General features: G+C 46.3%; 1 protein-coding gene across 5 annotated transcripts in view; it reads left to right on the top strand.

Moving 5' to 3' along the window:
- The window catches only part of Sipa1l2 (signal induced proliferation associated 1 like 2), a 179,676-nt gene that overhangs the window by 90,126 nt on the left and 74,771 nt on the right, over window positions 1–14,779 (top strand). For all 5 annotated transcript variants that reach the window (XM_023700841.1, XM_004640829.2, XM_023700839.1 and 2 more), the window contains exon 2: window positions 3,937–5,682. In XM_023700841.1, the coding sequence (XP_023556609.1) occupies window positions 4,194–5,682 (1,489 nt within the window). In that variant the 5' untranslated portion in view covers window positions 3,937–4,193. The remainder of the gene's footprint in view (window positions 1–3,936; window positions 5,683–14,779) is intronic.

The raw sequence follows: 14,779 nt of genomic DNA, 5'->3' as shown, positions 1-14,779 counted from the left end.
GGAAGCTTCTGGGTTCCCATCGGATGACTGCGACACTCTTCCCTACATATCATGGGAGCTGTCTGTGTCTGCCCTCCACACAGCTGGTGCACAAGTAGGGTGGGAAACCCCCTTTTCATAGGGGAATACCTGATGCATCTTATGTTCACAGTAACCTGTCCAAAGGATTTGGGAAAAGGCCTTTTTTTCCCCCTGCCCTCGTCTTTTGTACTGCCTTTTGGCAAGTGTTACCCTACGAGGTAGATCCACATTTATCTGCCTTTACACAATGAACATGTTTTAAACATACTCTGTAACTCCAAGAACATGCCATTTTGATCTTTGATGGTACATATTGGTTGCTGCTAATGTATTTGTTTAATAATCTGTTAATTCATTTGCTATTTATTGAACATCTGCCACATACTAGAAAATGCTAGGCACTGCCGGGGAAGTAGTGACCAAAATGACATAGCCCACTGCGTGTGCAGAGATGCACACAGAGGGAAATAGAGAGCATTGTTAGCTGTGGAAGACAGTGTCTGGGAAGGGGACAGTGTCACGGGATGGTCACAGGGACCCCAGTCTGAGGCCAGAGATGATGATGAACTATGGGATTTAGTAGGAAGCACTTGGACAACACCCTAGAGTGTGGGGTGTTTGAAAACTGGAAAGGCACTTGGATTGTTAGGACTGAGATAAAGTGTTGAAAATGGTGAGGTGGGTGGGCACACACGTACAATTGTGTGGAGAGGGAGAGATACACCGGATAGAGAGACAGCATGACACTCAGCAACATACTGAGTCTCAGCAAGCTAATGCAGTCGAAATGTCAGAGTCCACACTGGGAATGGAGTGCAGGCACTTCTCAAGAGTGGTCCCTGTGGCCAGGGGATGTATTCTTCTGATTGTTCAAACCAGGCCACATGTGTCAGGGGTACAGTTAGTCCCTCATAAATCCAAGGATTCCCCAAAGGAGCCTAGGCACTAGTTCCTGGAATAAAGAAAAATGGGTCCTAGACCAAAAACATCAGGAGCTTCCCCTTAGAGCTAATGACATTGTCACAGAGTTTTAAAAAATCATACTTGAAGGAATACACCCAGATTTCTTTGAGGGGTTGGTATGAGTTTGCTGTAGTTTGTATCCTAATAATAATGTTCAGCACAAATTTATTCATTTTTAATTGCATCGCTTACTTAAAAAAAGCTGCTTGGGGTGACTATATATTGTTGTTTTCATAAGAGATATGGGATAAACATTATATATTTTGATTATTGTCTCTTAAAAAATGATAAAATGCTAAAGGGATATGAAATCTCAGAAGATAGATTTTTCTATTAAGAGTCCAAGCTCAGTAAGTTCTGATCAGTTTCCAACCCTGACTGCTTGGTGAATGTCTTATCCTTGCAAGTCCTCGTTTTCATCTTTGAACCTCTCTGCTTAAGTGGCTCAGACTCAGAATTTCCCCTGGAGTATGGCGAGAGGGTGGCAGGTGTGGGCAGATGCCCACTGGCTTGCTCTTAGGGCACAGGATTGGCCAATAGGCCAGCCTCTTCACTGCCCGTCTCATCTGAAGCACTTCCCGGCCTTGTCTCTGTGTGCTGTGTGGATACTGGCATCTGTCTCCCGCAGAATGGAAAAGGAAGGAAGGTTGGGTGCATCCTAGTTTTTTCGATAGCATGTAGGAAGATAGAGGACTTTCAAAGCAATGTATTCATGCAGGTTTGCTGGATCATTTTTAGTTAGGAACTGGTTCTTTTTTTTTTCTAGTGGTCATCAGTCTGTTCAAGTTCTTCATTCTTGTTTTGGAAATTGTGTTTTACTAAGAAATTATTAGTTTCCTCTGAATTTTCAAGCTTATGCCATACAGTTGCTTGTGGCATCATTCTTTATATGTATATTTATTTTGATGTCTTCCATATATGTGTTTGTATGTCCTTTCTCATATCTAAATCTGTTTTATTGTTCTATCTCTCTTTGGAGACTTGGGAGAGGAAGCATATCTGTTTTCCTACTCTTTTTTTAAAACTATTTTTAAAAAATTTGTCTGTTCTTTCAACTTTCTTCCATTCCATTAATTTCTGTGTTCCTCTGGTACATGCTGTTAGCTTTGTACTTCCTAAAGTAGTAAGAACTCAGTTCCTGTTTATAATTCCAGAAATTACAGCAGATTGGAACTAGGTGCTGGGTGGGGCAGGATTCTTCCTTCTGTACACAAAATATCTACAAATTAATACCACATAACTCAGTGAGTTTCATATTGATACAGTGCTTGAAAATTCTCACAGTACTGTACCAACTCTTGGGAGTAATTATTAAGCTTTAACATTTTCTAATGTTCTGTAAGCATCAAGTATCAATAGAATTGATAGATTCTGTTGGGGAGCTTCATTGAGTGAATCATTTCTGTTGAAATGTGTTTGGATGAAGGAAGAAATTACTTTCTTTTGTACCTCTGTTGTCACCTTTTCAGTTTCCATGTACAGATTTGATAATAGCTTACATTGTATGGGAAATAACTGTAATTCAGTCCTCTGTGATCCTTTGAAACGTAGCAATTCTAAATGAAATAGATAAATGTGGTTGTTTATCTGACTTTCTGAGAACATTGGGCCTGCATTTCTGTTCTGTTCTGTGCGTCTGACTGCTCATTCGCCCCTTGTTTGCCACATCCTAAAATATCATATTTTCTCAGTTATGAAACAGCTCTGGGGTAAATAGCACGCTGTCATGCCCAGACTGATTGTGTGTGTGTGTGTGTGTGTGTGTGTGTGTGTGTGTGTGTGTGTGTTTCTGATTGTGGGAGGAAAGCAACTGTTGTCATAGGAAAATATCTGCTATTCCAAGAGACCTCCACATATCTCATAGCCATCTAATCTAAGGCCTGCTGGAAAGAAATTGGCATACAATTTATTTTGCTAGTTGAGATTCTAATATTTTCCACCTGAATTTTTGAGTTTTATGCTTTCATGAAGAGTGAGCGAGGTTGGCTTTATTACACCTTTCTTACCACTATCAGTTTCAGAAGAGGTAGAATTCTTCTTTCTTTCTGAGGTCAGTGAGTTGAGAAAGGAGTCTGTCATGAGTTGGGGAAATATGGAATGCCTGGGCATGGTTTTGTACAATTGAGGCAGGAAAGAAAATAAAAATGTATGTAGTCGAAGAGTTGATCAGATCAAGTTTCCATGGCACCTGGGTTAATCTTTTCCTTTATTTTATTGATTTTATCTTGCCCATGTAATGAGTTGCTTGTGGCATAGTGAGCTGAAATTGTACTCTTTCAGTAACGAAATTCTTAGAAATTCCTTTCTGCTCGTGGGGTTCCCTGAAAGCTCCCATTTGGTTGTGAATGATCATTAGAAAAACTCATTTGCTAATAGTTTTGACTTTTATTCTTGGGGACATTTGGGCTTCCTTGAAACAACATGTAACAGTACTCAGCTGCATGACGTACATGGTTACTCTTGGTGCTGCTCTTGAAGCTGAGTGAGTCATACTACATGGTCACCGAATCAGAGCCAGGCTGCACGGACGCAGCCTGGACATAGCTGGAAGGCAAGCTCCTGGCTTCATGGGCCCAGAAGTCAGTGGGTATCATCACTGCTCTGTGTGCAGCAATTAGTGACGAGAAACTGCTCTTGGATATGCTGTAGACGTGAGTACTGCCCAGGAGAAGTGCTCTTTGCTCAGATGTGGGTAATGGTGGGAGACCATTTCTGCAAGAGTGCACTGCTGGGTCCTGTGTGAGTGCTTGCTGGCCTGTGGAGAACAGGTGCTCCAGAGAAACAAAGCACTATGAAGAGTGCCCTGCGGACGGGCAGACGTGAGATTGCGTAACAACTTAGGGTAATTGATGTAGGCAGAAGCCAGTGTGAAAGAGGAGAAAGCAGTCTGCAGAAGGTACTGAACTGGAACTAAATTAATTACTAATAGCTCTTTGCTGTCTTTTAATTCAGGTGAAAGAAATACTCATGGCCAGACTTTTTCAGGAATGCTGTCCAAAAGAACAGAAGAGACAAGGTTATCATAACTGGAAACAAGGTGACTTTAGAAGAGCTGTACTCTGAGGATGTTGTTTGTTTTTGTGATAAAGAACAAGTAGAACTATAGAACAACCTTTTGTATCTGCATTTATTCTAGTATTGTAAAGATAATGGAGTTGGCTCATCACCAGCTGCTCTGGTGAGACCTGGAACTTCTTGCCTCAGTGGACATGAGTGAGCCAAGGCAGTCACAAGCCGAGAAGCACAAGCTCAGCAGAGCCTCCTCCAAGTTCTTGGACCCTTCCAGAATCATGCAGTCAGATGATTATTTTGCTCGAAAATTTAAAGCCATTAATGGCAACATGGGACCCACTACTTCTTTAAATGCCTCAAATCCCAGTGAGAGTGGTGGTGGTGGTAGTGGTCCAGCCAATGGTACCCCAGCTGTACCCAAAATGGGTGTGCGAGCCAGAGTGTCCGAATGGCCTCCAAAGAAAGACTTCTCCAAGGAGCCAAGCTGCAAGACACTTTGGGAAAGCCGGTCTCAGACCAGCTATGAAAGCATCACATCCATCCTACAGAACGGGCAGAGTGACCAGGGTGATAGTCAGCAAGAGGAGCAGCTGGATCTAGACTTTGTAGAGGCCAAGTACACCATTGGAGACATCTTCGTTCACTCCCCTCAAAGAGGACTCCACCCCATACGGCAAAGAAGCAACAGTGATGTCACCATCAGTGACATTGATGCCGAAGACGTCCTAGACCAGCGCGCTGTCAACCCCAACACCGGAGCTGCCCTGCACAGGGAGTATGGGAGCACATCCTCCATTGACAGGCAGGGCCTGTCTGGAGAAAACTTCTTTGCCATGCTCCGAGGGTATCGAGTAGAAAATTTTGACCCCAAGGCTGTAGGCCCTTTTGGGTTTCCAGAGTTTCTCCCCTGTGACCCTGCGATCTCCCCCAGCCTTCGTGCCGCAGCCCAGATTTCTAGGGGAGAGATTGTCCGCATCTCAGGATTAGACTACATGGACAGTGCCCTTCTGATGGGGAGGGACAGGGACAAGCCTTTTAAGCGTAGATTAAAATCAGAATCAGTGGAAACATCCCTCTTCCGAAAGCTGCGGACCGTTAAGAGTGAGCATGAGACCTTTAAGTTCACATCCGACCTAGAAGAGGGCCGTCTTGACAGGGGGATCCGCCCTTGGAGTTGCCAGCGTTGCTTTGCACATTATGACGTCCAGAGCATCCTGTTCAACATCAACGAAGCCATGGCCACAAGGGCTAATGTAGGCAAAAGGAAAAACATCACCACTGGGGCCTCTGCTGCATCACAGACACAGGTGTCCACAGGCCAGGCAGGTGGCTGCGAGTCACCTCTGGGCAGCAAGGAGGACCTCAATTCCAAGGAGAACCTAGATGCAGATGAAGGTGACGGCAAGAGTAATGACCTGGTCCTCAGCTGCCCGCACTTCAGAAATGAGACTGGTGGTGAGGGGGACCGGCGGATTGCACTCTCCCGGGCCAGCTCGGGCTCCTTCAGCTCTGGTGAGAGCTGCTCCTTTGAGTCATCCCTCAGCTCCCACTGTACTAATGCAGGTGTCTCAGTCCTGGAGGTGCCCCGCGAGAGCCAGCCCATCCACAGAGAGAAGGTGAAGCGTTATATCATCGAGCATGTGGACCTTGGGGCCTACTACTATCGAAAATTCTTCTATGGGAAAGGTAGGCACTCCTGGTGGGGGCTGGGCTAATCTCCTGAGGCTGGTGCAGTGTTTGTTTAGCTTTGGTTGGAAAGACTTCCTCAGGGTTCCACTGGCTGCAGCCCACTGGGCTCAGGGCCTGCCTTCTGCCATGAACCCCGCTGTTGGTCATGCCAGTATCTACTGTAGAGGAACCAACTTCTTCCTTTGCCAGCTTATAATGCCCAATATGGCATATCCATCTGTCTATCTCTGTCTCTTTCTTCCTCTGTCTCTCTGTCTTTGTCTTTTTCAGTAGTCTTGAAGACTCCTCTGCAGTTGTTTATTTCTCCCACCTTTTCTAACTGCATTTAGCCACCCCATGGCTAAATTGTGGGTAAACACACATCTCCGTTTTGGGGCTTGACTGAAGATCTGGGAGGCAGGCAGCTTTGCAAAGCCTCAGAAGCCAGGGACTAGCATAGACCTCTGGAACCTCCTTGTCCACCATGCTCTGTGACTGTGCAGAGGCGGGTGTCCTGTTGAGCCCAAGCTGGGGAGTGACTGGTTGGAGAGTGACATGGGTGAGAATACTGGCCAAGTGTGTACTTGCTGCCACTGCAAGCTGTGCCCTTCTTCTGTATTAAAGTCTTCATCTGTGGCCCCGACTTAAAAGCTGCACTGGCTGTGGTAGTGTCTGCTGCTATGTATCACCATTAGGGATGAAAAGCCACTGCAGGGCTAAATTCCTGAGTGGTCAGGTGGTCAAGGCGACTGTCCTGCTGTGGCCAGGCAGACAGAAGCAGCCTGGAACCACTGTCTGTAGCCACTTCTGGTTGAGTTGTGCTTGCTGCCTGGAGTTTAACCTGAGTGGGAGGACATCTCTGAAGCGCAGGCCCCACTCTCACTGGCAGAGGCTGGACTTTGCAGACAGCTTCTTCCTGTCTTTTCTGTCTTTCCCTTCTCAAAGTTCTCTTTGGAAATTGGATTTTAGGGATCTTTTGATATTTTCTGGAGCACCTTTTATTTTATTCTGTTTTACATGAAACTTCATTTTCAAAAAGGAATCCTGGGAAGATGTTTAAAGAACAGACTTTAATAAGGCAGTTTGCTCTTTACTGGGTGGTTAATGGAAAGAGGCTGCTCTTCATGCCAGGGTGTGTCTCATGATAGTCAGTAGACGACGTCATGACTTTGAGAAAGATTTATGACTTTTGCCATAAACTGGTGGCATTACCCCCTCAGGCAGATCTGTCCATGGCTTTGGTTTGAGAAATAGGAGTCAGCAGTGACACAGCCTGTGAAGGGACATTCCTTCATGCTGGCCGTGGCCAGGAAGAAAGCCTTGTGGTCTTGGCTACCTAGTGTTCCTCCAGTGGAGCTCTGGGTGGATGTGATGCCTTCCCTTCTGAGGCTGGCCCTGGTAGAACTGGCCACCACGAAGGCCCTTTAGACAGGGACTGTCCTATCCTTGCCGCACGTGGGTGCTGGGCCATTGCAGATTCAGTTTCTGTTGCTTGGTTGAGCCGCCAGAGGATCCCCATCAACAGCCCATATGCATTATTCCATGTGACACTGAGGGGCTCGAGATACTGGGCAGCTTTCTGAAACTCCTTCTTGACCTTGTGGGCATGAGATTGGGAAGCCCTGAAATGTACCAGTCTTTAGCTTACTGAAGTACGAAAGACATTCTCTTTGGCCCCTACGCTCTGTGCATCAGGCTGAGGTGTGAAGTATTCTGGGTTCTCAGGCTGCTGGCACTGCCGTACTCTTGAGTATGACTTGATGTCAGAACCCTTTGGGAGCTTTTCTACAGGGAATTCAAGAAAAGAAATATGCACATTTTGGAAGTCTCCCGTGAGACTGGGAGCCGCTAGGGGGTGGGTAGCTGAGTGTGTGAAAAGGCCATCTTGCTCTGACCAGTCCTCTCTCCTGGCTTCCTGGTACGCTGTAAGAATGTGCTAGAGAGTACTTGTCTTAATTCCTCCTTGCCGTGTTAGCGTCATAAGACTTCTGGCGTAGGGGAAGCTTGTGACTCTTTCTGCAGCAAATTTTCAGAGAAAAAGAGGTTCTAGCTGCCCCTAAGTGGAATGGGGCTTCTGCAGAAGCTGCAACCATATCTCTTCAGGGGTGAGACCAGCCATTCCAGCCCTTCCCAACCCAAGAGGCCAGCCCTGGGTTATAGAAGCCAGGCCTCAGCCCTCTTGCTGGTACGATCCAGGAGTAAGTTTCTCTGTGGGATCTATGGTAGTCTGAAGGGTCTTCGTAGGCCTCCTTTCTGTACCTGACTTCAGCGTTTATTATTTCTGGCAACATACTCTTATCCAGCTCTCTGTACACTCCCCATTTTCTCTAGAGCTGGCCTTTGCCATTTGCACATTAACTGAAAGTTTATACACAGAAAATTATTAAATGAGCCAATAAAAAGATTCTTCTTGGTTATCTTTTTACCATTAGCAGAAGTGTCCATCCATTATGGTTATAGTTGGAAGGTCACCTTAATTACCCTCAGCCTATGGACGAGGCACAGTGAGAAGCACATCCCAGGTTCTTTACAGCAAGTCCGTGAACTTTGTGGCTCAGTTAATCATCTGTAAAACGGGCTAATGATGTGTAGACCTGCTGCACAGAGCTCAGCTCAGCAACCATTACCCCCACCAAAGCAGTGTGCAATGTATTTCTCTCTAGAAAGAAGCCAGTGTCCACCCCACCAGGGCAGCGTGTCAAGGGCGGTACTTGTGTTAATGGTTAAAAGATGATAGAGTAGAGAGCCATATGGCTGTGGGCCCTGGGGAAGTGTCTAGTGAAGCTTGGCGCCCTGTTCTCGACGCCTTCCCTCCATGTCTCCAACATGGTGGCCGTGGGCCAAGTGTACCTTTAATGTTAGGGAGGCCTTACTGCTGAGTGACACATGGCCGCCTTTGCCTTGGATTTCATGCTTGGTGGCTTTTTCACTTTATTTTATATAATCACTGACAAAAATTGATAGGGAATTGGGCACTGTTCAATTTATGCGCGTGAATGAAGTGCCATCCACAATGGCACTATTCAGAGAACGAGATTCCTCTCTCAGAGGACACAGTCCACTCGGTGTTCAGCCTGCTTCCCCCACCAGTATTGCTGCCACAGAGGTCCCATTGATTCCCAGGGGCTCCTTACAGGGGGACCTGCCCAGCTGCACGTGGTCCTCAGCCCCGTGGCTACTGTCACATTGTTCTGCATATCTGATGTGGAAATGCCTCCTCTCCACAGGGCTGCAGTGGGTGGGCACCATCCCTGCATCCTGGGGACCTCTGGAGGTCTCTGAGCTGCTTCATACCTGCTGCCACCCTTTGCCTCCGTAGGCTCTCATTAGTCAGGGTGGAAGAGGAGCAAGAGGACCGTATGTGCCTGGAAGGAGAAGGGAGACTGAGCATTTCTGTGCACTTGGGGTCTGGCTGGTTAGTTACAAAGCCTCCCTGTCACTTTGCTTCCTGGCCAGTAAGTTGGGAGTGACGATCTTTAGAACATATGGTCTGGATCCTGACCTTCACACTAGATTATGACCTTGAGGGAGCCGTTGACTTCTCATCTTCAGTTTATCTATGAAATGGGGTCATGGCTCAGCCTTCTTATTGGTAGAGAAATAAGTCAATTGTAAAAGAAACTTTAACGTTTTAAATGTTTTATTACTTTCTGTATAATAAAATAATAGGTTTTCCACCTTAGTACACAGCAGCAGTGCATCTCTCTTCCTAGCCTAGTGAACTCACTGATGTGAGCTTGGAAGCATAAGGAGAGTACACAGGATTTCTGTAGACCGTGAGGTAACTGACGCTGCTGCCTACAGAGGCAGATGTTATGCTTCACCCGCTCCCATTTCTTTGTAACTCCTAGAGTGATGGACAGTAGTGAAGGGTGACTCAAATGCAGACGTACAACTGCTATGGAGGGAAGATGAGGCAGGGCACCTCTCAGGGAGGAATTTGGAGAGGACCCTGTGGCATCCTGCATGTGACCCAGATCAGCACAATGCACACCATGAAATGACCAGGTTCTGCAGCTGTTGAGAGAACAAAGAACCTTAAGCTGCATTGTCGGGCCAATGGCCAGGCAGTCGCCGCTGTGCACACACATGAAGCAGAAGACTGCAGGGCACAGAACCTTGCTTGTGGCTTTGGTGCTTTTGTAAGTTGCGCTTTACCTGGCCCAGGTGTGTGGAGTAGTGGCTTTTCCTGCTCAGGACACTGGTGACTTAGCAGATAAATCTCTTTTCCAAGAGACTGCAGAATGTGGAAGAAGCTGTGGGCCAGGGTCCTAGGCACCTCCCACTCATTTTTCTGTTTGGAGTTAGGATTTTTTTCCCTCTTCACTGAACAGCCAGAATATACTACTGAGTTCCACTGAATCCATTTTCTACATTGCAATCATGTTGCCTGTGTTTTTGTTTGTTTGGTTGGTTATTTATCTATTTGTTTTGGTGCTGTTGTTTTTTGTGTATGATATGTGGATTTTCATTCAGCATCTCAGCAATCTTTTTACAGCTTTCCTTCTACCAAGAAAGGATTTTATTTGATTCATCCTTGAAGCACCTTTATGGAAATTGTCAGCTCAGAAATAAGGACAGACTGTGGGTGAAGGGGATAAGGGTCTGAGAGGACACTGCTGCCAGAGAGTTTGCTCAGGTGAGAGCAACACAGAGCTCTTTCCTGAAGGAGACCCTGGGTATGCTTTGGAAGAGTTTAGTTTGTTCCCTGCTGGGGCCCCTGCAAGGAGCCACCTCTGTTTACATCTTCATGGTCTGCAGATACCCTGTATAAAAGCTAGACTGCATGTCCCATATCCAGAGATTTTGATTTCTTTACAGACACATCCAGGTGCCTTACCATATTCCATGCTAAAACCAAAGTATGACAAATTTGTTCAGAAAATAGCCATAAGACATAAAAGCTCTAAGTCTACAGGGGTGGTATCATTTGGCAGCAGAAAATTTGTCTTGTTCCTGGAGTTTTAGGTTAAAAGCCCTAGATGTGGGAATCACAACAAACCAGGCTTAGCCTTTATCCTAAAACTCCAACCAAGAAGACAGTTAAAGAGGTTCAAGATCTGTCCTCTAGAGGCTGACAGGAACTTTGAGGGGGATGGTTTCTTTCTTTTTTTATTTTTTTAATGTATTTGGTACAGGGTCTCACTAGCAGCTCAGACATAGTGATCCTCCTATTTTCAACCTCCCCAGGGCTGGGATTACAGGTACACATCACCACGCCCAGTCTCTGTGGCTGGCTCAGCATGCCTGAGGGTGGTGCCAGGGATTGAACCTGGGTCCCTGCGCTGGCCTAGTCCACTGACCTCTCTTGAAGACCCTGGAACTTTGAGGTTTTATGAAAAACGGGAACAAAGGCAAGGATTTAGGGAGCAGTTATAGCCTCAGGCTTTGCATAGCTGGCTGGGTAGGTGGTAATCCTAGACAAGGCATAGTTTGGTTGCTGGTTTTCTCAGAACTAGTTCTGCAGGGTCTCTCTGGAAAAGTCTGTGTGGCTTAAAGGGGGCAATTTGGGAAATGAGATCCTTGTTCCTGCTTGTAGGGGGGCAGCTTCGGCTCATGAGGTAATTGCTTCTACTTAGGGCAGTCTCATCATGGAATCATCAGTTCTCCTGTGCTCTGATGTTCCCGCAGGTTTAGGGGAGTGGCTGGAGACTTGTAGACACCATTGCAGGGCATCTAGAGCAGCCTGTAAAAGCTGGCAGTTGAATATCCTTGCAGATCTTGAAAATGTTGTACCTTAATTATTCTTATCTTGGTGTCCTTAATTTGAAGGTGAATGAGTTGAGCTAGGTAAATTTAGGGATAATTAACCTTGTGCTACCAGGTTTTAGGCAGACACTTCTTAATTTATTAACATACCTATGTGGGGATCTAACCCAAAGTTTTGAGGTAATAAGGAGACAGACTTAAAGTGAAGGCAGAAATGCTAAGTTTCATCGTGCTGTCCGTTACCCCCTGGTGCCCTGTGGGCCCAGCCTCTCAGGCCCCGGTTATGTTCTCTTCTGCCTCCAGAAGCACGTATCTTTGGGAGCTGGACAATAAAATGTAATGTGGGCGCAGTACCTGGGTCGGAGGGGTGGAGGCAAAAGAGAACCCCTATCTTTTTCTTTACTAGTTTACTTATCATCTTCAATGAAAAGGGTAATACAAGAAATTTTGGGCTTCAGCTTTTTAAATTAATTTTTTAATAAAAGTCATTGGGTGAAATTATCTGTGTGCTAACTGCTTTCTCAAAAGACTGATGCGAACGTACTTGCACCTCCGAGTGATGACGGGCCCACACTTGGAGGCTGAAAGTTGGCATTACCTTCAGGCTGGAACTGCGTGGAGCTCTGCAGGACTGTGGGGCCAGAATTACAGTGGCCTGCCACATGTCTTCCCTACTCTCCTGTTTTGTTTATTCTGTCGCAGACACACTCCTGCCAGGTCAGTGATGACAGTGCTATTACAAATCTGATACATGTATTTTGGGACAGGATAATGAGGTTAAGGAAGGTCACGGAACAAGGTTAAACAGGCAATAAATAGCAGAGCCCAAGTTGAGAAACCAATAGTGAGGCCTACTGGAAGTGTAGATATTGCAGAGTGAGTGGGCTTGGGTCTACTGTTGAAATCAATAACACGCTGTACCTGCTCCATGCAACTGAACTTGAAAATTATGGTCATCATGCTGCAAAAGAATATAGAAGTTGGGAGAAACAATGGAAGGAAAATTATGCCTGGGACGATAGAAGAAGGAGCGAGCAAAGCCTGAGCAGAGTGGATTCCCCACCACCCCACCCATGTCACTGTATTGATTAGGGGAATGGAACAGGCATATAGTTAAGACCAGACCCTGGATCAGTATTGGAATAAGTGAACTAAAATGGATTAAGTCCATGTGGTGGGTGAATTGTAGCCTTCAGTGGTCCCCAGGTCCTAATCGTGGTTTCTGCATGTCACCTCACTTGGCAGAAGGGTCTCTACAGGTGTGATTGGTGAAGGGTCTTGGGATGGAGAGAAGATCCTGAGTTACCCAGATGGGATCTCGCTGGGCCAGCCCCACAGTAACAGCATCGTTATATGGGGGAAGCAGAGGGAAATTTGTCCACACAAGAGGAAGAAGTGTGGCCTGCTGAAGTGTGGCTTGGCTGCTGGCTTTAAAGATGGAGGAAGGGCCATACTCCATGAAGGGGAAGGAAGGTAGGCCAAAAGTTGGGAGAGATAAGGGTGCAGATTTTCCCTTCAAGCTTCCTGAGGAAGTATAACCCCTGGGAACCTTGACTTCTGCCCATTGAAACTGACTTTGGACTTACAACCTTTAGAGAAGTAAAGAAGATAGTAGTAAATGGGGTTGTTTTAAACTAAGTTTGAGGTACTTTGTTATAGGAACAGTAGGACACTAATATACCACATAAATTCCAATAGGTGCATGTGCTCTCAGCTTTCTATTTCACGAAGCCATGGTGATCTTCTAGGACAGTCTGCTGCATCCTTGGGACCTAGGACCCATCACACTGTCCCATCATCCCAGGCATGATATGCACTATCTCCTTGTTTTATTTTGATGTACCTAGTTGAGATCAAATGACTGTTGCTTTACGCAATGCCATGGGATCCTACTTCAGCTCCATAGTTCAAGAAACTTTATTAAGCACTTATCATTAATTAGGCTATATAGTTGGAGGTCTTGGAAATGGATAAGTTGAGGGATTTGGCCTTTCCTAGAGGTGAGGAAAGTATTTGTAGTGGAAGTGATAATTAGGATTGAAGAGTAGAAGACCCTCCAGACAAGGAGAGCAGGCAGAAGGCTGAGACTGGAGGCATAGGCAGCCAAGTGTATGTCAGCAGCTGGTGACTTGTCCTCTTGTCCTTCTCCCTGGACCTCTTTGGATTGGGAGAACCTTGAAGTCTAGGATAACATAACTGAGGAATTTAGAGGAAAAGACAGGAGGATGGATAGCAGACATTGACACAGAAGTATAAAGACAGTAAGGAAGGACCTCCAGGGCCATGAAAGGAGCCCTGGAAAGCATTCATAATACAAGGAGAAGCCAAGGAAGTAACACCTAGGAGCCTGGACAGGACAGGCTGGGGAGATCCCCTCTAAAGGAGATCTGGAAAGAATTGAAGAGGTGGCAAGCCCCAGCATAGAGAAAGTGGTGCCCAGCATCAGTGCTGCAGGCAAGTCTGGAGCAACCCAGCCTTGAAGGTGCCATTTGGACTTGGCAACAAGATGCTTTGGAGACCTCAAGCAGCACATTTGTGTGAAGAAAATTGGATGGGTTGAGAATTAGGCAATAGTTTGGCAAAGGAGAAAGAGACAGTTTCTTGGGGACTAGGCATCAGACTCATAGGCAGCAGAGTTGAGCGCAAGGATTCTGATGCATTCTTGAGTACAAGGCTCCATCCATCACAAAGACCACGTGCTTTTTCTCCTATTCACACCCCTACTGGTAAACATGAAGGTTGTATTGATCAGCTTTCTGCACTCTAGAACAAAATACCTGATACCCTCAACTTAGAATGAGGGTTAATTTGGCTCGCAGTTTCAAGAAATTCAGTGTGTGACTGGTTGGCTCCAAGGCAGGAACAGCATGGTGGAAGAGCATGAGGAGCAGTGCTCACTCTGTGGCGCTGGGGAGCAAAGCGCAGGGGAGACTTTGCAGAGGTCGCCCTCCAGAGGCACCCTCCTCCTCCTAGTTCAGGGCGCGCTGCTAATAGCTCCTTCGGCTCTGAGCATCAGTGAGCATGGTGCCTCCATGGTCCAGGCCCCTCCAGGAAGTTCCTAATCCAGTCAAGTTTAGCCATCACAAAGCTCTGCTTTATGTGATGTAAGGCTCCTCCTTCCTGGTGTGCGGTTCTGGGAATGTGATGCGGAAGCACATGCCCTATCGAGATGAAGACCAGCACTGGTGCCTCAGTGTACACCCCTGTTCTGTAGTAGCCTCTCCTCCGCTGACAGCTGATGGAAGCCCTGGCTCAGCTTTCTGTACCTAACACCAGCCAAGCATGACACATTGCCCATGTGATGGGTTTTAGCTGTCAGGTATCAGTTAGTGACTTCGTTTACCATCTCGGACTCTCATTTTTATCTATTCATTTTCTTCTTAAAATAATTTGAAGCTTTTTTTGT

This window comes from Octodon degus, unplaced genomic scaffold, assembly GCF_000260255.1.
Source record: "Octodon degus isolate 3935 unplaced genomic scaffold, OctDeg1.0 scaffold00127, whole genome shotgun sequence".
In the NCBI taxonomy this organism is placed as follows: domain Eukaryota; kingdom Metazoa; phylum Chordata; class Mammalia; order Rodentia; family Octodontidae; genus Octodon; species Octodon degus.
This window is presented reverse-complemented; position numbering and strand designations above follow the sequence as displayed.